Source organism: Rattus norvegicus, chromosome 15 (assembly GCF_036323735.1).
Source record: "Rattus norvegicus strain BN/NHsdMcwi chromosome 15, GRCr8, whole genome shotgun sequence".
Lineage (NCBI taxonomy): Eukaryota > Metazoa > Chordata > Mammalia > Rodentia > Muridae > Rattus > Rattus norvegicus.
In genome coordinates this window covers 42,728,059-42,747,955 of record NC_086033.1, presented here as the reverse complement: position 1 = coordinate 42,747,955, position 19,897 = coordinate 42,728,059, and the positions used below count along the sequence as shown (strand labels likewise).

Sequence of the window (19,897 nt, the reverse complement as noted above, 5' to 3'; positions counted from 1 at the left end):
AGACAAGGTCTCTCAGTGGCATGGAACTCACCAAGTAGGCTAGGATAGCTGTCCAGTAAACCCCAGAGTTAAATTTGTCTGCCTCCCCAGTGCTGGCATTACAAATACATAGCATTACCACTCCCAGCTTCTTGTTTGACAAGAGTTCTGGGGATTAAATTGAGGTTCTTATGCTTGCAAGGTAAGTACTTTACCTATTGAACCACCTTCCTAGCACCTCATTTGTATACTTTAAATATACCATTGTTATGCCCTGAACTTAGCCCACATCCAGAAGAATTTTTTTAATGGCCCATCTTGGGCTTTGTTTAAGACCTCAGGTACTGAGCATGTTCTGAAGCTTGTCCAACTGAGGGCTGATGTTTTTCTCTTTCTGCTCCTTTTCATCAACATACCTTTGAAGCATAAGATGTAGTTTTGAGGTCTTTAAACACACTTCATGAGCCCATTGGCAGGCCCACTTACCTAATATTTTCCTTTATGGTATCCTTTAAGACCAGAAGTCACTATGTTATAAACTATCATCAAACAGTTTAGTTTATCTACAGTTTTATGCTTTATGTATGGCCATGAGTATGTCATTTTTGGGCCATTATCACAACAGATTCTGTAAACATTAGAGACAGATGTGGAAACAAAGGCAGGCCCGCAACACAGGACATCACATCACGTGCTACTTTGGGTCCTTGACTCCAGGGACTAAATGAGAACAATGGGTCAGGACACAAGGTCCGCAGAGTGCCTGAAGTCAACTGTGAATGGATGGATGGATGAATATTACAACAAATGGCTTAGATGGATACTGCAACAAAGAAGTCAGAGAAATGTTGGGTTGGTTAGTGTGGCTGCAATCAAGGGCAGATCAAACACATGAAGGCTTGAGGCAGTCATGGCCAGAGCAAAAATAAAAAATAGCTTATGACTTAGAAATCAACAGTCACAGTAATGGGCAGAGAGTGGGAGGTGGCCAAGCTGGGGCTAGCTGGGGATCCTACTCTTTGTTTTCTCCCTCCTCTTTTCAAGTTGAAGGTAAGTGCTGTGGCTTACATAGGATTAGAAAGTTTTTAGCATTTTTAAATACTTCCTTGCCCTGCTCCTTTACAACCTGGAAAAAAAAACTTTTTTAAAACAACTTCAGGGAAGTCTTAGGTTTGCCTGAATATCTGAGAGTATCAGGTCTGTTTTCTTTACCCAGCCCACCTAACAACCCTGGTGTATTAAACAGGATGGTTTCTGATGGATGGAGTGATCTAGAATCAGAATTGTACAGTGATAGGTCAGAGCACTCACAAGCTTTCAGCCATGTAAGCAGTGACATTGTACCACTAGGACTCACAGCTAGATTTCCCCTTTGTAAATCTGACGGTCGGATTGAAGAGTGTAGCCTGACATCATCAGCTACTTGGTGGAGGAAGAGAAAGGAAGGGTTAATGGCGGCAGAGAAGTAAATGCTGCTGAATAAAACACGAGGCCAAGCCGTGGGTAAGTGTGCTCTTCTGATCTTATTGCCTGAGCCCTGGCTCTCGGCTGCTCTTTCCTCAGGTTCCTCCAGCTCTTAGTAAATGTCCCCAACATTTGCCATGCCATCTTCTAGCTCAAGGCTAAAGGGCTGCCATTACCTTCTACAGAGCCCCTGCCAGCTACATCTCCACAGAAGGCGTTACCCTCAGTGAGCGCCAGTCCTCTGCAGACAGTTACTGTTGGGGTGGACAGCTGGCTGCAGGGTGGTTTGTGAGCGTGTCAGACATTAGAAGTCATTGCAAATTTCCCAAAGTCCCAGGAATTTCATTCCACTGTTCATCAGCAGCTGGACAATCTAGGGTCCTCCCCCCAAGATGTTACTTAAACATGTTGTAGGATAAGGCAAACCAGTAGGTCAGGTGACCTGATCACAGGTAGATGGAAGTGAGGTAGAAATTCTGTTTGTGACTCAGAATGGATGTTCTGAAGATGCCATGGGGGATTTATAAGAACTGTGAGCACAATTTAACCATTAGTAACTATGGTGGGCCAAGGGATATTCATGGGTATCTTGGGAAGTCATTAGGAAGGGGCACAGATGCTGGAAGGATTGTGAGGGGGAAGGGTTGTGTGCCAGGATCTAGTCCTTTAACTGTCTTTTCTGACTCAACAACCAAGGATGTCTTCACCCTTGACCACAGGCTGAACTGACATTCAGTTCCTTCCTCAATTTGGAGCCCCATGTTCCTATGGAAACTCCTCATCTTTCAAAGCTGAGTTCTTTCGCATAGGTTGTCCTCTTACCCTTTCACACTGACTCTGAGAGAAGGATATTTATTCCCAGTTCTTCCTTGAAATGAGCACAGTGAAGCTTAGAGAGGTCACACAAACTACTCAAAGGCAGCATTCTGTGGGGACCAGACCTCACCAGGGCTGCATCTTCAGGGCTCCAGCATATTCTACCCTTTCCTGCTGGTGGGTCCAGCTGACGCTCCCTGGCTTGCACTGGATATGGGCATGGTGAGCCGGGTTTGACTTCTGTGCTTCAGTCCCTTCTCACATAGCCCTGTCCATAGGAGAACTCCTCCTTCTTATGAGTCTTGACCCACCCCCACCCCAACATCACATCCTCATGTTCCTCTCAAGCTGGTTTAGGACAGGGCTGGCAAACGATTTCTATAAAGGTCCAGATGGCTAATGTTTTAGGTTTTGTAGGCCAGACAGTCTTGGTTGCAGTTCTTCACTACAGTATTGTGCAGTGAAGGCAGCACAGAGAGCGTGTACACAAGTGTGACTTTACACCAGTAAAACCTTAGTGAATTTGATCCCATAGAGTTTTCATATGTCAAGAACCATTTTTCTTCCTGATTGTTTTTCAACCATTAAAAAAATAATTACCAAACCTTAGCTCATGGAGTATACAAAAAAAAAAAAAAAAAAAAAGGGAGGTAAAATGTATTTGATTGGTTGACAGTGTTTTGCCAACACCTGTCGTAAGAATGAAGGATGGTGACCATTTACCTGTGGGTAAAATTGTCTCTGCTCATTCCCTTAAAAGCATGTACGATTCAAAGCTTCCAGTGCGGGTGAAAGCTTTGTCACCTAGAGGGTTTCGGGCAGTGGTAGCTGGGTTCCAGGGGTGGGGGAGGTGGCAGCGAGTGGATAGCCGCCTCTGCGTGAAATAAGGTCAGGCTTGCTGGGAGGCTATTGTCTCTTCAGTGGAAATGTTAGATTTAAATCCTATATGCCATTTATCTTTGAGCTCTGTATAGAGAGAAAGGTCTTGCTTTGGTTTCTGTAAAATACCAGGCTTAGATCTCTTTGTACGAGCTGTCATCAGCCATTCCGAGGGCTGATCCTGTAAATTCATGCTTTTTAGCTTCGGCACAGGGATTGCTTTTGTTTTCGAACAATTTCCCGGTGTGTTCTTTTCAACTGGGACTTACATCAGGTTTCAACTTTAGCTCTACTTTTCATCTCTGATGGGTTAGAAGGACACGGGTCCCTGCCCATTGCACCACAGAGGACCACCTCAGTGCCCCTCCTCTGTGCTGGGAAAAGATACATCCGGCTGCAAGTCCTCTTCTGTGTCCTTAAAGATAGCATAGCTGTGTATTTCTCTGCACTTGGTAACCAGGTGATCCACAGTGACCTGTCTGGGACCTGTCTGTGATGTCTGGATACTCTTGCAGGGACTGCATTGTACCCACTCTTGGCTGTCCTTGGAGTGAAAACTTCCACTAAATACCACTATTTGCAGAATTTGGAAAGAAGCACTGGGGCGAAATAATTTAGGGGACAGAAGCAATTTAGGGGAAGAAGGCTTTATTTTAACTCATGCTTCACAGTGGGGAGGGCGGGACAGTACCTCACATCTCATGCTGGTGGCAGTGTGAGTGGGAGGGGCCTCACTCACATCTCAGCAGACCCGGATGCAGGGAGAGGTAGGGGAATGAGCTCAGGCCATGGGCATAGGTGGCCCATAACCCTCAGTCCCCACCCTTTTAGACTAATGTTAACCAACTAGCTTCCCCCCTCTAACAGCTGGGGACCAACTGTTCAAATGTATGAACATGGTGGATAGCTGCATTCCAACCACAATACACAAGAAAGGAAATGGAGACTCATCCAGAGCTTGGTTTCCTTAGCACCAGGCCAGCTTCCTCCTCATCCCCACCTTGCCATATGCTAGAGGCCACATGAGGGATGTTACAGCCAGTATTCTGTGCAGGGCCCTGACTTACACAGCCACCCTTCAAGAAGACCATCCTACACTCTAAGGAACATTTGTTTCCTACCTTTCTCCGCAAACCAGGGTCTACTCATCCTGGGGGAGCTGTGTGACAATAATAACAAGATATAACTTCCTTGTCAGTGTTTCTTCCTAAAATGTTTTGATTTGTGTTATGTTTTATCATCATGAAATAGTTGTGTGCTATTATTGGCTTAAAATTAAGCTTATAAGATTTTAAAACATCTCTTTCCCTGATGGAGTGGATTTATTCTCCAGTTATTTTTCTCCATGGTAATTCTGTTGTGATTCTGTTCTATTAGAGAAGTGGGGCTATTGTTTGTCCATCCTTTGGAATGGCTATGCACATAGGCTACAAACTCAGGGCCTTTAATTGTATAACGGGTCAGCACTGTGTACCTATGAGTATTATGTACTGGGAAGGAAATTCCTTTCAGTTTGCATTATGCACCTTAAGCAATTTGTAAACTCACATTTTAAGCAGTTAGGTAATATATTTATATGTTTAGAACTTCTCACAAGCTAAAATACTTTTTTTGAAATAGTTTAAGAGCCATAAGTAATCATAAAAAATGGAACAGAATCCCAAGGTGCTTTTTGGCTATCATCCTACAATCCTCGCTGCGTATGGTCAAGTCCTTGTGTCGTGATGCCATTAACTCAAGTCAGACTTTCTTGGGATTTTATGTCACTGTACTTTACTTTTTGCGTGTGGCTGTATGGTATTTACAATACATGTGGATTGGTTGCCAAAGCTCAAGTAATCAACATATGAAGTTGTTACCTAGGAAACCCCATTAGTCTCTAACAATTAGCATTCCTTTCATAAAGTAATCCCAGTGTAAAGTGCTCTTGGGAGAGGGGACCAGGGAACGTTGCTGGAACGGCTCTCTCCCGACATATTTCTTTTGGAGTCAAAGTGGGCATAAATGTGAGGACATCCAGCATGACCTGTCCAGCCATGGTTCCTATCTTAGACTCAGCCCTGTGAGAGCCATTCCAGAGGAGACCATGGTCCTGTGCTGCCCAGCCCTACACTGCTCTTGCTCACAGCTGTGCCCAGAACCTCTACAGCTGCCCTACGGCCTTGACCTGGACTCCATACTGGGTGTATGCTGCCTATCTCCTGAGGAAGAAACTGTCTAAGAGTTCCTGCTGAAGCAAGCCCTCCTTTTCCAAGCTTGTCTCTCCCGGGTCCTCTCCCTCACCCTTAGTGTACCATGGCAAGGTTCCCCAGTAGTGATTTTTTTATTATAGTTAGTATTATGGACGTGAGACTTCCCCTGGTTAGCCTACTGTGTAGTTCCCATTACCTAATTGGACCCAGACTGTTAGGCTAGAATTTCTGGTAAGCACCCTTTGAGCTGAGACTTGTCAGCTGTGATGTTTTCTGTTCTCAGTTTCATGAAGAGTGGGAGACTCTGCTGTGCATTCACCTGACGTCTGTTCCCAATGTCAACCACAATCAAAGTTTCCAGACTTGATTTTTATTCCCTTTACACAAGAGACAAAAAGGGCCTGTCAGTGTTTCATACGAGTAAAAGCAATCTCACCATCTTTATATTTTCATATAAGCAAAGGGGAAAGAAAACTCTCAAATTCAACTATATAACCAAGCAAAACTCCACCAAAATCTGGAAGATTCTCTCCATTGTAGTGAGGCCTTTGGCATGAATTTAAATTTTGCTTCTTTGGGAATTCTGGGAAAACATTTTTTCTTCATTGTTTTTCTAAGCCCCACAAAGCAGAGATAGAACTTCCCCAAACAAAGCAGCAGGAAAAGGCGCTAACAATCCCCTGGATAACACAAATGAATAAAAATTGCCAAAATTATCGTGAAAATGCTAAAAGCTGGGCTTGGATATTTTCTGCACCATCCCTAGACTTTGTTGGTTCAGAAATGACTGCTTTAGCAATGCCAACACATGGGAGCGGTGACGGGGCACATCTGTGGAGAAAATAAATCACATAGCCAGTGTCTCCAACTTAGAAATGGCTTGTGTTTCAGGCGTTGATTTGCGAATCAGTTAGACTAGAAATGTATTTTTTTTCCTATGGAAATTAGCTTTATAAAAAGTGGTTTGCTTTCTTGGCTTAATTAGTTCCTCTTTGGAAAAAAAACGCATTGTTTCCTTCATTAGAACATACTACTATTTTACTTTCATATTTCTGGATAATAAGCAATTCCAGAACTCACAGCTTAAAACAATAATCTCCTATCATCTCATGGTGTTTTGAAGCCACAAATCTGGGTGTGGTCTAGTTGGATTCCCAGGCCAGAGTCACTCAGGAGGCTGCTGTGTGTCAAAAGGTCTGCATCTTGTCTTGTCAGTTTCAGTTTCACTCATGCGGCCTTTCTCCGGCCTTAGTGTCTCATCACATAGGCCTCCTCACAGGGCTGCCTCATCATCCGGGTAACAGATGCTTCCTGCCATAAGCTGCCCAGGAGAGAACAAGAGAGCACTTAAGACAGATGTCAGCTACTACCTGTGCTGAGAGCTGACCTCCCTCCCACCCCTCCCACTGTGTTCCCTCCAACTTAGTGTAGCCCACACTCAAGGGAAAGGCAGCCAAACCCCACCTCTTGACAGCAGAACAAAAAAGTCATTGCTATCCACTTGGAACTGGGAGAGCATCTGTCCTCAAACTCACCAAGCGCCACCGACACTAAGCTCTCAGATGACACCACAGCCTGGCCGGCACCTGGGTTCCAGCTTTCTGGAGAACCCTGAGCTTCATATCCTAATATGGAATTGGGCCTTGGAATTAGAAATGTGTGTTACACATTCAAATGATGGTTGTTCTAAAACAAGTGGTTTCTGCCCTAAGCTGGCAATCTGTTCCCAATGGCATGAGATTTGTTTCAGGTTAGTAGCTGGGCAGCATGGGAAGGTAACAAGTTATCAGTGTGGAGGGTGTTTTCTTAATGCCATGCAGAAAAATATATTCTCTCACTGCAAAAAATGTTTTATAAATAGAGGCCAGAATCCTGGACCACATAGTTATATTGAAGACTCATTACAAGTAGGCCCATGTGGGGTGACTTACCACCATATATGCCAGCATGTTCTTGGGAAATGGGTTCTGGGTCCCAGGCATCTGCCGTATAAACTTACTTTCAGTGAAACTCACTTTTAAGTTGGGGCCTTGCCTGCATTCCCTTGGCTGCTTCCCAGAGGCATTTCCCACAATAGTTTATGTTCTGAGCTATCAGTCTTTGCAGATAGGAACGTGACAGAAAACACCAATTACTGTAATTTACTTTTAGCACTCAGAACCTGGCAGACCTATCAAGATATAACTCTACTCAAAATCAGATTTTCTGCAGGGTCTGTACTAATTCTCTTTGTAAGTGACGTTTGACAGGTCATAGATATCTGCTCCATTTCTGGGGCTGAGGGGTCTAAATCAGGTTTTTCCAAAGCCCTTGATCCACTTTGGACCCCCTTCAGGCATATCTCTGTGGAAGCAGACGCTCCCTGCACAGACAGACTTTAGTTTGGTTCCAGTGTAGACCCTGTGGAAGGTGCTTCTGCCTTTGTCCTTCCTGAGTCTTGTATTTTAGTAAAAATTGCTCCCATTCCCTTCAGCAGAGGCCCAACCAATCATTAGTCCATTTCCCCAGAAGTGACCTATCACCAGAATCTGCAAGTGTTCCCTTGGGTATGCACACAAGGAAGATCACAGACACTCAGAATTTCGCTCTCAACTCTGTCCCTTCATGAATTTAGAAGCCCAGGTCCATCTGTGCAATGCTTAGATGCTTATTAGCGTAGAAAGACAAGTAAAAATAATCCCAGAAGGCCTGTCTGTGTCACTGCTAAAGCAGGGTTGGAGATTTCTCTTCTTCGTGTTTCTCAATGTGGAGATGGCCTGAATTATCCTACTTCCCTTAATTAGCCTCGAATGCACCGTTATCTCAGAAGGCCAGGTCAGTCTCAGAAGGTAGAGACTGCCTTCAGTAACAGCCAATACCAAGGTGCTCTGTCTTCAGAAAGAGTTGATTCTAAAGATCTCTCTGTGTCTGTCTGTGTCTGTGTCTGTGTCTGTCTGTCTCTCTCTCTCTCTCTGTTTCTCTCTCTCTCTCTGTGTTTCTCTCTCTCTCTCTCTCTCTCTCTCTCTCTCTCTCTCTCTCTCTCTCCATGTGTATATTTGTTTCTCTCTGTATGTTTGCCTGTGTGCGTGGTGTGGTGGGATTTGGGGAAAGAGGGACAGTACACATGCAGAAATCAGAGGACAGCTCTGTGGATTTGGTTCTCTCCTTTCACATTTACATGAGTTCTAGGGATTGAACTTAAGGTGCTAGGCTTGCCCAGCAGCGCTCTTACCTGCTGAGCCATCTTGATGGCCTGGATTTTAAAAAAAAAATTAATTGACATATTGTTCAGATGACAGCTTCATCATAAAATCTATTTTTGATGGAAGTATGAGATGTTCAAACCAATTTTAAAAATCATCATAGACTTCTAAGAAGCGTGTCCCCAAGATGTGGAGGAAAATAACAGAGGCGACAAAAACAGAAAAGATGAAAAGGGGAGAGGTAGCCGGGCTGAGAAGTAATTCAAACAGGCACCATGTTCTCCCTCTGTCCTCCCCTAAAATAAAAGAGAGAGAAATCCAGAGACATCTCCAGTTTGACTTTTGATCATCTCCGAGTCCTGTCTAGAATTTGGAGTGACTGGTGTTCTAAAAATATTTCCTCCCTTTTAACATGCTCTGGAGACCACACAACAGTTTTCAGGGGGAAACACGGCACCCTTCTTTTCTTGAGGTCTGTTAGGATGCTTTCAACCCCTTACTGTTTTAAAGTGGTTTGCAGAATTGTTTTTGTGATTCAGATGGGGTCATCTGGGGACTTTGTCACAAGGCTGGGTACAGTCTGAGCCTTGAGTAGTTCAACAACTTTCAGCTTGGGGACAGGCTCCTGGGCTACATGGTGTTTGCCATGGTGGTGACTGTGAACAGTTGAAACGTTTGGTATTTGTATTTCCAAAAAGGAAATATATCACCAAGAATAGAGCTCAAACGTAATAGGATGGTTTGTTGTGCATGTGTATGCATATGTACGTGTGTGTGTGTGTGTGTGTGTGTGTGTGTGTGTATGTTGTGTTGCTTTTTAAGCAAACCTCAGTGTGTCATACATACTCTCTTATACTTCCCCTTCCTTGTTCCAGATGAAGGTCCATTCTTATCCCACAGGATGTTTTTTTCTACAACAGAATATTGCTGCTGCTCTTTTTATATATGAACCCCGAATTTAATACCTATCCATAAGCAAAGGAGCAGCATCTTATCTTGCAGACCCAGTCTGTGCTGAGCCTTGCCGGTGTCCCACCTCTTTATCCTTAGAATCTTTTCTTCCTTTATGATCTCCTGAAACAGACAATGACTTCAGAAGCTGGGAGCCTCTTCACTGATCAGAGGCCATCCTGGACAAACGCTGGCCACCCCAGCGTTCATACCGCCACAATTTGTCTTTCTTAAAATCACATATTTTTAGCTATGTCTGCTTTATTCCCTGTGCGAAAGGAGAATGAACCAAGAGGAGTTTGCTGTGAGGTTTGTACCACTAAAGTCTGTGCTTCCAAGCACAAAATAATGTCAAATTTCCTTTTCTATGGGAGAATAGCAGCCACAGAGCCAAGCAGGCCCTCTCCGGCCCAGACCTAAGTATAATGCTTTCTGATACTGCCAGAGATGCTGTAGGGAAGGGGGGTATCCGCCGGAACAGATTGCATGGGGAAGACTGGGTCCCTCTGGCTCAGCTGAGTACCAGGCTGACCATTTATCACTGTCAGCGAGCAAGGGGGTGGGGGCGGGGAGCCAGCCGGCCACTCCTGCTCAGCTGGTGACTGACAGCTGACAGCACCCTGTGCCACCTCCATGAAGCCCATGCGTCATCAAGGGAGAGTGTAACTACTTGCGCGGACTGCTGACAGGTTCACAAAGAAGAAAGAAAAGGTCGGCAGAGTGCTTGGGGATGTCAGTGTGCTGTGTACTGCCTGCTCTGCACAGTGTAGTGCACAACTGTTAGTGGCAGCTGACTTCAGTGTGCACAGGAAGCCCTGGGGTAGGCTCCACGGAAATAATATGGCTAGCGATTGGCTGAGAAGATGCCTCTGAGGTCTGTGTACCTTAATTACATTCCAAGGACTCGACTGTGCTGTGAGGCTGTTATTTTAATATGCTCTAACTGATCTCCCTAACAAATACCAGGGAGCAAGTAAATAGTTTAGCATCAGCCATGTACCAGGGCCATAAAGCAATGTGAACCAGCAAAGCTCAGCCCCTACCACTCTTAGAAGACAGATATGTTTAAAAACAATATTAGAAGTGTGATTCTGCTGTCTTAGATATGCTCACCATGCATATTAAAATCTATATTGTATTTTAGAAGCGGTAAAACACAGAGACATGTTAGTGTAGAAGAGACTGGTCTTGAATTACTTCTGTATGCCAGCATTTTCAACAGTTCCATTTATAAGGACATCGCTGAATACTCCAGGCTGAAACACAGATCTTAATCCATAAGGTAGCTTTATTTTAAGTGTAATTTATACTCTCAAGATTATCTGTTTTTTTCCAACCGTATACAATATTGGATATCTGTGTGCCTGTGTCTATGGTATGTGTGTACATGTGCCACCCACATATGCATGAAGAGGCTAGAGGTTGACATCAGTACATTCCTCTGTTGCTCTTCGTGTTGCCATTTGAGACAGGGTCTGTCACAGAACCTGCCATTCACTGACTGATTAGACTGGGTGGCCCTTGTGCTCCGAGGATTGCCTGTCCTCCCTCCCTGGCTCTGGTGTTACAGATGAGTCAACCATTCTTGGCTTTCTTTATATAAATGCTAGCCATCTGAACTCGAATCCTCATGCTTGGAGGGCAGGTGCTTCCCTAACTGAACTATTCCCCCAACTCCAAGACGATCTGCTTTGGATAGTCATTAGGAATTACTTGTATTAATGGGGAGAGATTTCATGAAGTCAGGAAATTTCCATCTTACAGTATATGCATTTCCAAGTGCAGGAGTTAGCTGTGGTGTTGCAGTGTGGGGATTATTAAAAGTATCACCAAAGTGAACCGCTCCAGAGGAGTGGATGATGATGAAATGCATTTCCTGGGGTGATGTGAGCCTGGGAGCTCAGGCGCTCTGGGGACTGTAGCAGAGCAGGGAGCTTTAAGAGCACCAGCTTCTCTGGTACAGAAGCTGGGTGCATGGATATGACCAGTGATCCCAAGGAGGGGGATGGCTGTGCTAGCTGATGAAGGGTGATGACAGGGAAGACACTCATCTTTCTCTTTATGTCACGGACATGAAGCACAGAGCCTGGCAGAGAACCAGCAACCCATAAGCTTCCCAGTTTGCTTGGCTAGAGGATGGGTTCCTCCGCTGCGCCATGCCAGGGCCGATCTGCTCCCTACCCCATCCCCCCACCGTGTCAACCATCCTCATCCTTCCTGCACATGTCTGTCTCTTCAGTTTATGAACTAATGAACTCATCAGCCCTGCTCCGGTCTGGAGCAATGTCTCAGCCCCCATCAGACTGAAACAAATAGCCTGGCCACACAGCTGCTTCCATTGTAAGTCCCTGAGCAGCTGAGCGTTCATCCCTCAGGGCAAGACGGGGTTTGAGGTGCCTGGATCACAGAGAGGAAGGGCTTGGTTAGTCCTGACAGGAGGGGCAGGCAGCATACTGGCTCTGCCGGTGATTTTCATGCAGAGAAGCCTGCTATTTTCTCTGGAGCTGTACACCAAATTGAGCCCAGAAGAAAACAGTTTTATTTTTTAAATACCGATTTTAAAAAATTTCCCTTTTATTTTTCATTGACTAAAATCCCTCATAATCTAGCACTTAACAGCAGCAGGAAAAATGTCCTGTTGTCATTTTTCTGCATCTTTGTCTTTCTCTTCCTGAGTAGAGCTCTTATAACCTGCTCTCTTTCACTTCCTGATGCCATGGAAAAACACATATGGTAATGCTTTAGAGATGACTATATAACCTTCTGTCTTAGAATGCCATAACTTAGTTCTTGTTGCTGATGTTGTTAACCTTTACCCAAACACTGTGTTCCCTCACTGTATAAACAGAATGGCCAAAAGCAGATGGGACTCCATTGGCATGCTTAGCTAGAAACTGTTCCATCCTCCCCGTAGTCCCCGCCCTACATCTGAGTAACATACAAACTGTCCTTGATGTGGAGGGGACTCAAGGCAGGATCTGGTCAGTGTAATGGAGAAAGCTCTTCACTGAAGGTCTAAAATTAGATCTTAGGGGATACATGGGAATCCTGCTTACTTCTACCAGACGCCTTGGATGTGTAAAGAATGAAGGGAAGAGATTGGGAGACTCTTGTTTTGTGAGGTCAGTAGACTTTTCTTTTCATCCCAGGCTCAGTGAGAATGTTCATCATGGAGGGGTCATTGCTTAGAAGCAGTGCTGGTTAATTTGAACTATCAGCTTGACACACCCTAGACTCACTTGAGAAGGGGTTCTCAGTTGAGAAAGGAATCACCTGGATAGCATGTCTAAGGGGGCTTGTCTTGATTGTTAATTGAAGTGGGAAGACCTAGCTCATTGTGAGCAGCACCATTTCATGGGCCAGGGTGCCCTTAACCGTGTAAGAGTGAAAAGCTAGCCAAGAATTAACCAGCAAACAAGCAAGCAGCAGCATCCGTTTTTCTCAGCTCCTGACTGTATTAATTCCACCAGGTGAGAATAAAACCACTCCTACATTTTTTAAGCCAAATTTGAAGCAAGCTTCATTAAATGCTGCACAAGTATGTGGGATGTCCTGCCTTTGTCCAATGTGGGCAAGCATTCTGACATACTTCCTGTCTACATATCTTCTGCGTATGTGTGATCAAGCACTCCCTGTGCAGTTGGGGCAACCAAGCTTGTTTACAGCAGTGAGAACACATGGCCTGTTGCTTTACACGAACAGCAGCCCCCAGTGTTCCAGGAAGTTTTCTGTCCTTGAGCAAGTGGGGCTCACAGGTTAGAGGTATTTCTGTTTTATAGACCTCACAGTAATTTAAACTTAAAATATAATTTTAGCCCTCACAACTGTAGATATATTTTGACTAGCTGTCTCAAGAACTTGCCACTAAGACTGCAGTGAAGTAATATAACCTGAAATTATAAGCCAAGTCAACCCCCTCCACAATTGTTTTTAACAGGCTATTTTGTTGGGATGAGGGCGTTGTCCCAAATGAAACACTTTCTGCCACTTACTACTTTGAAGGGCTGGAAACATAAAGAAAGGGGTTTCTTACTGGGTATGGCCACATCGGGAAGCAGAGGGCTGGTATTCTCAACCTTCTGTTTGAGAATACCGACTAGTGCTTGAGGAAGGAACAAAATGGGGTCAACTGTGTTCTGTCTGGTAGTCTTGGTAAGCAATGGTGTGGTCATTGTTTCAGGTCTGGTTCTTTGAGGATCCTGTGGTTCTAAGGATGGGTATTGCTCGATCTACTCACTCAGTTCTCTACATTAGACCGCTGCTCCTGTGTATGAAGCTATCTTAGGCTGCTCATCATGGGGTGATTGTTACCACTTAGTGGTGAAAGTCCTGTCATAGGGTGACCTGTCTATAAGAACTCGTGTTCCTGGGATCTTGAAAATATCTCACTTAGTATCTCTAGTCCTGAAGAAGGGTTAAGAGCAGTTAGGTAAAGTTGAGGCAAATCAGCCTTACATTACTAGTCCAGAGGCAGCATGATCAGAATTACATGATCAGATTACATGATCAGAATGCCTACTGTAGGGTTGAGCAGGAATCTGATTTAAAGGCAAATAGCTGGCAGAAGAGAAGACACAAAATGGAGGCATAGATGCTAAGCTTGTGTCCTGCTTTCAGCTTTCAGACCTCCTTCCCTCAGTGCCTGTGGGTTGAAGTAAGGTTAGTACTTTGTGACAGGTTCTTGTTGAGGGCATAGTCAGGTCCAAAGCTCTTCCCACATTGTGGTGACTCAGTTCCAGTGGCTGAGCTGGACTTCCAGGACAGCAGCCATTGTTCTTAGACTCTCTAACTGGGCAATACCCTATTGACTAGTCAGTCAGGAGGGGCCTGGGCTCAGAAGAAACCTAAAGACTGAGGTCTGCTCTCCAGCCTTCTATTTTCCTGTCACCTGCCATCTTCTTCATCCATATGATACAGGTTTAGCCATCATAATTTGAATACAACTCAGGCAGCTTAGGGCCGGGTGGTTATGTATGGATCTGAATTATTGCAGACATACTATTAGGCAGTCTGCTGTCCTTTGTTCAAGAAAGGAAACTGCTATAACATTTGAAGCATCTTAGACTGTCACAGAACAAAATATAGTAGCATCAGTGCCTTCTTCTAAAGCCTTGAACATGTCCCCCGAGCCCCTTTCAAAATGCCTGGCAGAGTTAACTCTGACCCTTGCTTACATTAACCTTTGTGTTCTTCAACTGTGAGGCTTTCAGAATAGATGAAAATCCACCCCCATCCTCATATACCCTTGACAGAGGACACATCATCACCATGGGCTGCACACATGGCTTTGGAAGGGCCCCCACTGAGCAGGGAGCAGGGGCAGGAACATGTGCTCATCCAGCCAGATTGGAGGCCTCTACCCTGCTGTGACTGGGCCACAGATGTCTCTGCCTGTCACCCCTCCTGTCCTTCCCTGCAGGAATCAATAGTGAGGACTCAGTTAATATACTGTTGTTCTGTTTGGTGAGCTAGCTGGTTTCTGTTGTGAGTCACACCACTGAGTTTGAAGTATAAACTTAGGAATTTACAAACACCTGTGCCACCCCCAAACTGTTAACCAATGCAATGTGTTTAAAGGATGTCTGGTTCTGTGGTCTCCAGCTACCTAAGATATGTTGTCATAGCAGAGTTTCAATGGGCAATGTTCTTTTGGCTTCCAGGTACAAATCCTTTATTGCTGGATTTTGTGTGTTTGTTGAGACAGGGTCACGTATATCCCAAGCTGGCCTCAGAGTCTCTATATAGCTGAGGATGACATTGAACTCCCCATCCTTCTGCCTCTACCTCCCATGTGCTGTCATGTCTAGGTTTTAATGGGCTCTCACATGCCCCTCCCACTACTTTCCTTACTCAAGAGCTGTATACTGTATTGTTTCTTATCTGAAATTTTGCTTTTTTCAGGTGTTGTGACCTGGGATCAACTATAATCCAAAACAATAAAACAAACAATTCTAGAGGTCATCAACTTAAACAATTTTAAGCTGTGTATTGTTCTGAGGAACATGATGAAATATTGCACCATTCCACTCTGCCTTGCCTAGGATATGGATCATTCCTTTGTCTGGCTTCCCATACATTAGCCACTTGGCAGCCATCTTGGTTACCAAATTGATGTTTGCAGTACTCAGTTACTTGTGTTAAAGTAGTCCTTATTTTACTTAATCATGCCCCAGAAATTTATGAGTAATGACTTAAAGGAGGCACCAGGAAAAAAGGAAAACTCAAAAGGAAAACAAAACAAAACAATAACCTCCCCACGCCCCTCAAATTCCACAAATAAACAAATACAGAAGGACAGGTTAACTCTGGTACTATGTAGCAAGGCTGTCAGTCAGACAGAGGAAAACAGTATGTAGAAGGTTGGTACTGTCTGAAGTTCGACCCATCAACCTGGATTCCATCCACCATAAATGAGTGGGAACGACTGCAGTTGTTGCTGCAACTGATTGGTAAAAGTGAGGAGGAAAACAACAACTGTTTTTGGTCCCACCTTTCTGTTTCATTCACTCAGGGCAGGATTGACAGGTGATTTCATTCCATGTTCTGTCTCTGAATGATAACTGACTCTCTGAGCCCTTATAACGAGAGGAGGAAGAGGAGGAGGACACTGTTTCCTGACTCAAATCTTGTTTATTTTTTGATAGAAATCTCCTACACAGACTTCAACGTTAGTCTGATAGTTGTGCGACATTTGCAGTATGTCAGGCTTTACATGCCTAATGTAACTCTCAAAGCCACCCAGGAAGTAGTTCAAAGGAGGAAACAAAGTGTCACACAGGTTAATGATATATCAAGGTCATATAGCCAGGACATGGGGGAGGGTCAAGGTCAGGTAATCTCCTTCCAGAGCCCAGCCTGTCTCCCTGGCCTGTCCTAGCTCTTGCTTGCTAATGCTGCATAGACTGCCACAGGGCAGACATAAGACTTGGTGATCTGTATTCCAAAAGAAAATGCAAAATCAACTGATAGAAATGATTTTGTTTGGGCCTCCAGCTCTGGAATGAAGGAGGAAATAGGGGCCTTTCATCAGAGAGGACAGCACAGACTTCCTCCTTCCTGTCCAATGTATGACATTTTCATGGCTACTTCCTTCAGGATTGAGTCTTCCCAGAGGGAAGGAGATAAGGAGCTAGGAAGGAGGCCCCAACATATGAAGGTGAGGTGTTAGCACCCTGCTATCTAGGCCAACCCACTGGGGCATTTTTTCTGAGTGGCTATTTTAAATGTTCACCTTTATTATGAGGGAAACATGGTCTTTATATTTAAAAAAAAAAACCAGTACATTATAGGACTGGGCAAGTGGCTTAGCTATTAAAGTATTTGTCTTGCATGCACGAGGACCTGAGCACTCTTAGGCAAGCCAGGTGTGGGAGTGTGTGCTTGCCCTTCTAATGCTGGGGAGTCAGGTACAGGTGGGTCCCTGACTACTGGCCAGATAGCCTAACCTAATTGGTGACTTCCAGGTCAGTGAAAGATGATATCTCAAAAAACATGGCAAGTGGTGCTTGAGGAATGACAGATGAGGTTGTTCTCTGGTCTCCACATGTACTCACACATACATGCACACAGACAGATATAATCCATTTGATCACATGTCACAACAATGTTTGAGTCACAACAGGCTATAGTTGATGGTGGCCCACTAAGATTTCATTGCAAAGTTAGTAGTGTCTTGGCCAGCTTAGTTTGTGTAAACATACAGAAAAGTATTTAATAATCTGTTTCTTAGACTGTCGCCCATTAAGTAATATAGCAGAATGGGTGTGTCTGTGAGTGTACATGTGTCTATTCACTGGATCAAATACGATACATCATCTTTCATATTTGCTTGAAGAGACGTTTAAATGCTATTTACTTCATCTATTAGCTTAACAAATACTTACTGAACACCTTTGTGTTACTGCATGCTGGAATCATGGGGTTGTGAGAAGTAGGATATGTCACTGCCCTCCTTATAGTCCCTAGGTGATTTGGTCTCTGTCCACGTAGTAACAGGAATGTTTAATGCAACCCTAGTGGTCAAGGCAGAGGTATCTCTAGTAGAGGAAGAAGAGACTTTGAAGTCAGAGGCTCAAAGGCCAGCAAAAGCACGGACTCTAGCCTCAGAGTTCTGGGGAGCCAGTGGAAATGGGAGAAATGTAGTTAGTCTTGACTGTCAACTTGATTGCATTTGACTTTCCTAGAAGGTTCACAAAGCGTGCCTCTGGGTGTGTCCATGAAGGTGAATCCATTAACAAAAAGGGTGGGGAACCTTCCCTGAGCATGAGTGGCATCACCATGTAGCTTGGGGGGCCCTGGTGGAATAAAAGAGGAAAAGGGAAAGAGCCCACAAACACAGGTCCTTCTAGGCTTCCTGGCAGGCGATCTGGCCTTCCCACTATGACAGACCTACACTCTGAGGCTGAGCCAAGTGAAGAATTCCTCCCTGACTAATGCTCAGATGTTGTTGTATCAGTAGCAGTTTTGATGGATACAGGCAGGTATTTGGATGTTTATGTCATGTAATTTAGAGTTTTTTTCATGTTGAAAAAAAGCTGTGATAACATTGGGAAGAATGAATGGGTCAGGAATACAGAAAGGAAGTCATTAGAGGTCAGACAGGGAAGTCAAAGGTCCTGAGACAAGTCGAAGGGAGGGGTGAGTGATTAGGAGGGCATAGGAGGTGAACCGAGCTAGACTTGGGGACATTTGTAGCATACTTGTGGGTAGTACAGGAGGAGAAGCAAGCCCAAGAGGTGGCAGGATGGTGGCCTATTCCTAAGGCAATGATTCAGGCAGTCAGGTCTGGACCTATCTCCTATGCCACCATGATGCCACAGGGGATACATCTTCTCTTGTGAGCTTCACCTGGGCTATAGACCTTGGCCTGCCCAGGAAGCCAATCACTAAGGAAAAAAGTGTACAGAGAAGTCTATGGTTTTGTGGGTTTTTAAAATCTGAAGTATTTTCATCGTAGAAAATAAGAAAATAACCCAACAGTAACAAATGCAGTATTGAATAAAAATAGCAGAACTCTTTTTTTTTTTCTTTTCCAGAGCTGGGAACCGAACCCAGGGCCTTGCGTAGGCAAGCGCTCTACCACTGAGCTAAATCCCCAACCCCAGTATTGAATAAAAATAAACACAGCACACACACTCACTGTTTTCACTTTCAGTGTCCACATTTCAGTCTGTTGTCCTTGTAGACTACAGGGATGGTGTAATAAAACTGTTTCTTCTTGTCGGAAAAGCACATTTTCTCATATTTCTTCATTGCTCTAAGTGTTGCTCAAATACATTGCTGTCACATCCATTGAGCTCAGGTAGAGAGGGCATCAACAAGCCAAGAAATGTCTTCATCAGAGTCTAGCTTGGTGACCCAGTGGGTCTATTGGACCTGCTCACAGGAGCATAGATTAACTATATCCCCTAGAGGCCACCAATAGCATGGAGGGCTCATGAAAAGATGGGGACTTCATGAAAGGATACTAAGCCTGATCTCTTGATGGTAGTGTTCGGTTGATCACAGGTGCTTTGACTCAAGATGGTGATGGTCATGTCTAGTTCAGAGGGAACAGCTGCACTTGATAAAGTCATGAGTATAATTTCTAAGCAGATTGTGAAATCTCCTTATGATAAGTGGAACTTTACATTCTGCTAAGTATATCCTCTTTTTTTCCCACCTACATTTTCCCTTGAGTTAAATTCTTACAGGTAGGGTTAGGGGTTAAAGGAAGAAGTTTGGGACTCTTGGGATGGGTAAAAGTGTCATTTCAAACTCACTGGTCAAGGTTAAGGGATAGGCCAGGGCTACCCATAGGACGAAGGCTTGGCCTCTATCTGTTTACAGGGATGCAGCAACCAGGGAGCTTACCCATCTGAGTGAGCATGGCAGGATCACCTTGAACCTTCCATTATATCTCTGCTGATTGTGTCCAACAGTGCCTGAGGGCCATAGGAAGCTGCTGAGCAGGGCTGTCTATCTCCACCCTGAACTAGCAACCCCTCCCTTCTCTCTGATTTTTATTACTTGCAAACCCATGGAAACCCTTGAGATGAAATGATAGAATCCTATAAACTAAAAGGAGGTTCACAGACTCATAGGGTCTACATCACCCAGGCAATGTTGCAGAGGGTACTGAGAAGCCCACAGTTTAGATTGGAACTTATGGCCTCCTATGACATGGTCCCATCTCAATCTAATGTCATACCTCATCATACCTGGACCAGATGGTTCTATGGCTCAGATCCTTTGGCACTCACCCAGACTGTATCCTGTTGCCCTTTGCCAGGGTTTAGTAGACCTAGTGTGACCCTTAAGTCACAAGGATACTGAATGTCATGATTTAGCCTTTCCTCCTATTTATTTCCTTTGTAAATACTTGACTTTGAACATTGCCAAGTCATTATCAAATTATCAAATGTGTTCAGATGGAGCATTGTCTGGAGTTCTCTC

General features: G+C 44.4%; 1 protein-coding gene across 7 annotated transcripts in view; it reads left to right on the top strand.

Annotated features, from left to right (window-relative positions):
* Nucleotides 1–19,897, top strand: part of Msra (methionine sulfoxide reductase A) — a 338,461-nt gene that overhangs the window by 105,323 nt on the left and 213,241 nt on the right. Inside the window, exon 1 of one of the 7 annotated variants that reach the window (XM_039093215.1) lies at nucleotides 1,434–1,482. The exons of the other annotated variants lie outside the window; for them this stretch is intronic. Within the exon in view, the coding sequence (XP_038949143.1) occupies nucleotides 1,449–1,482 (34 nt within the window). The 5' untranslated portion in view covers nucleotides 1,434–1,448. Of the gene's footprint in view, nucleotides 1–1,433; nucleotides 1,483–19,897 lie in introns of those variants that run through there. 7 annotated transcript variants of the gene reach the window in all.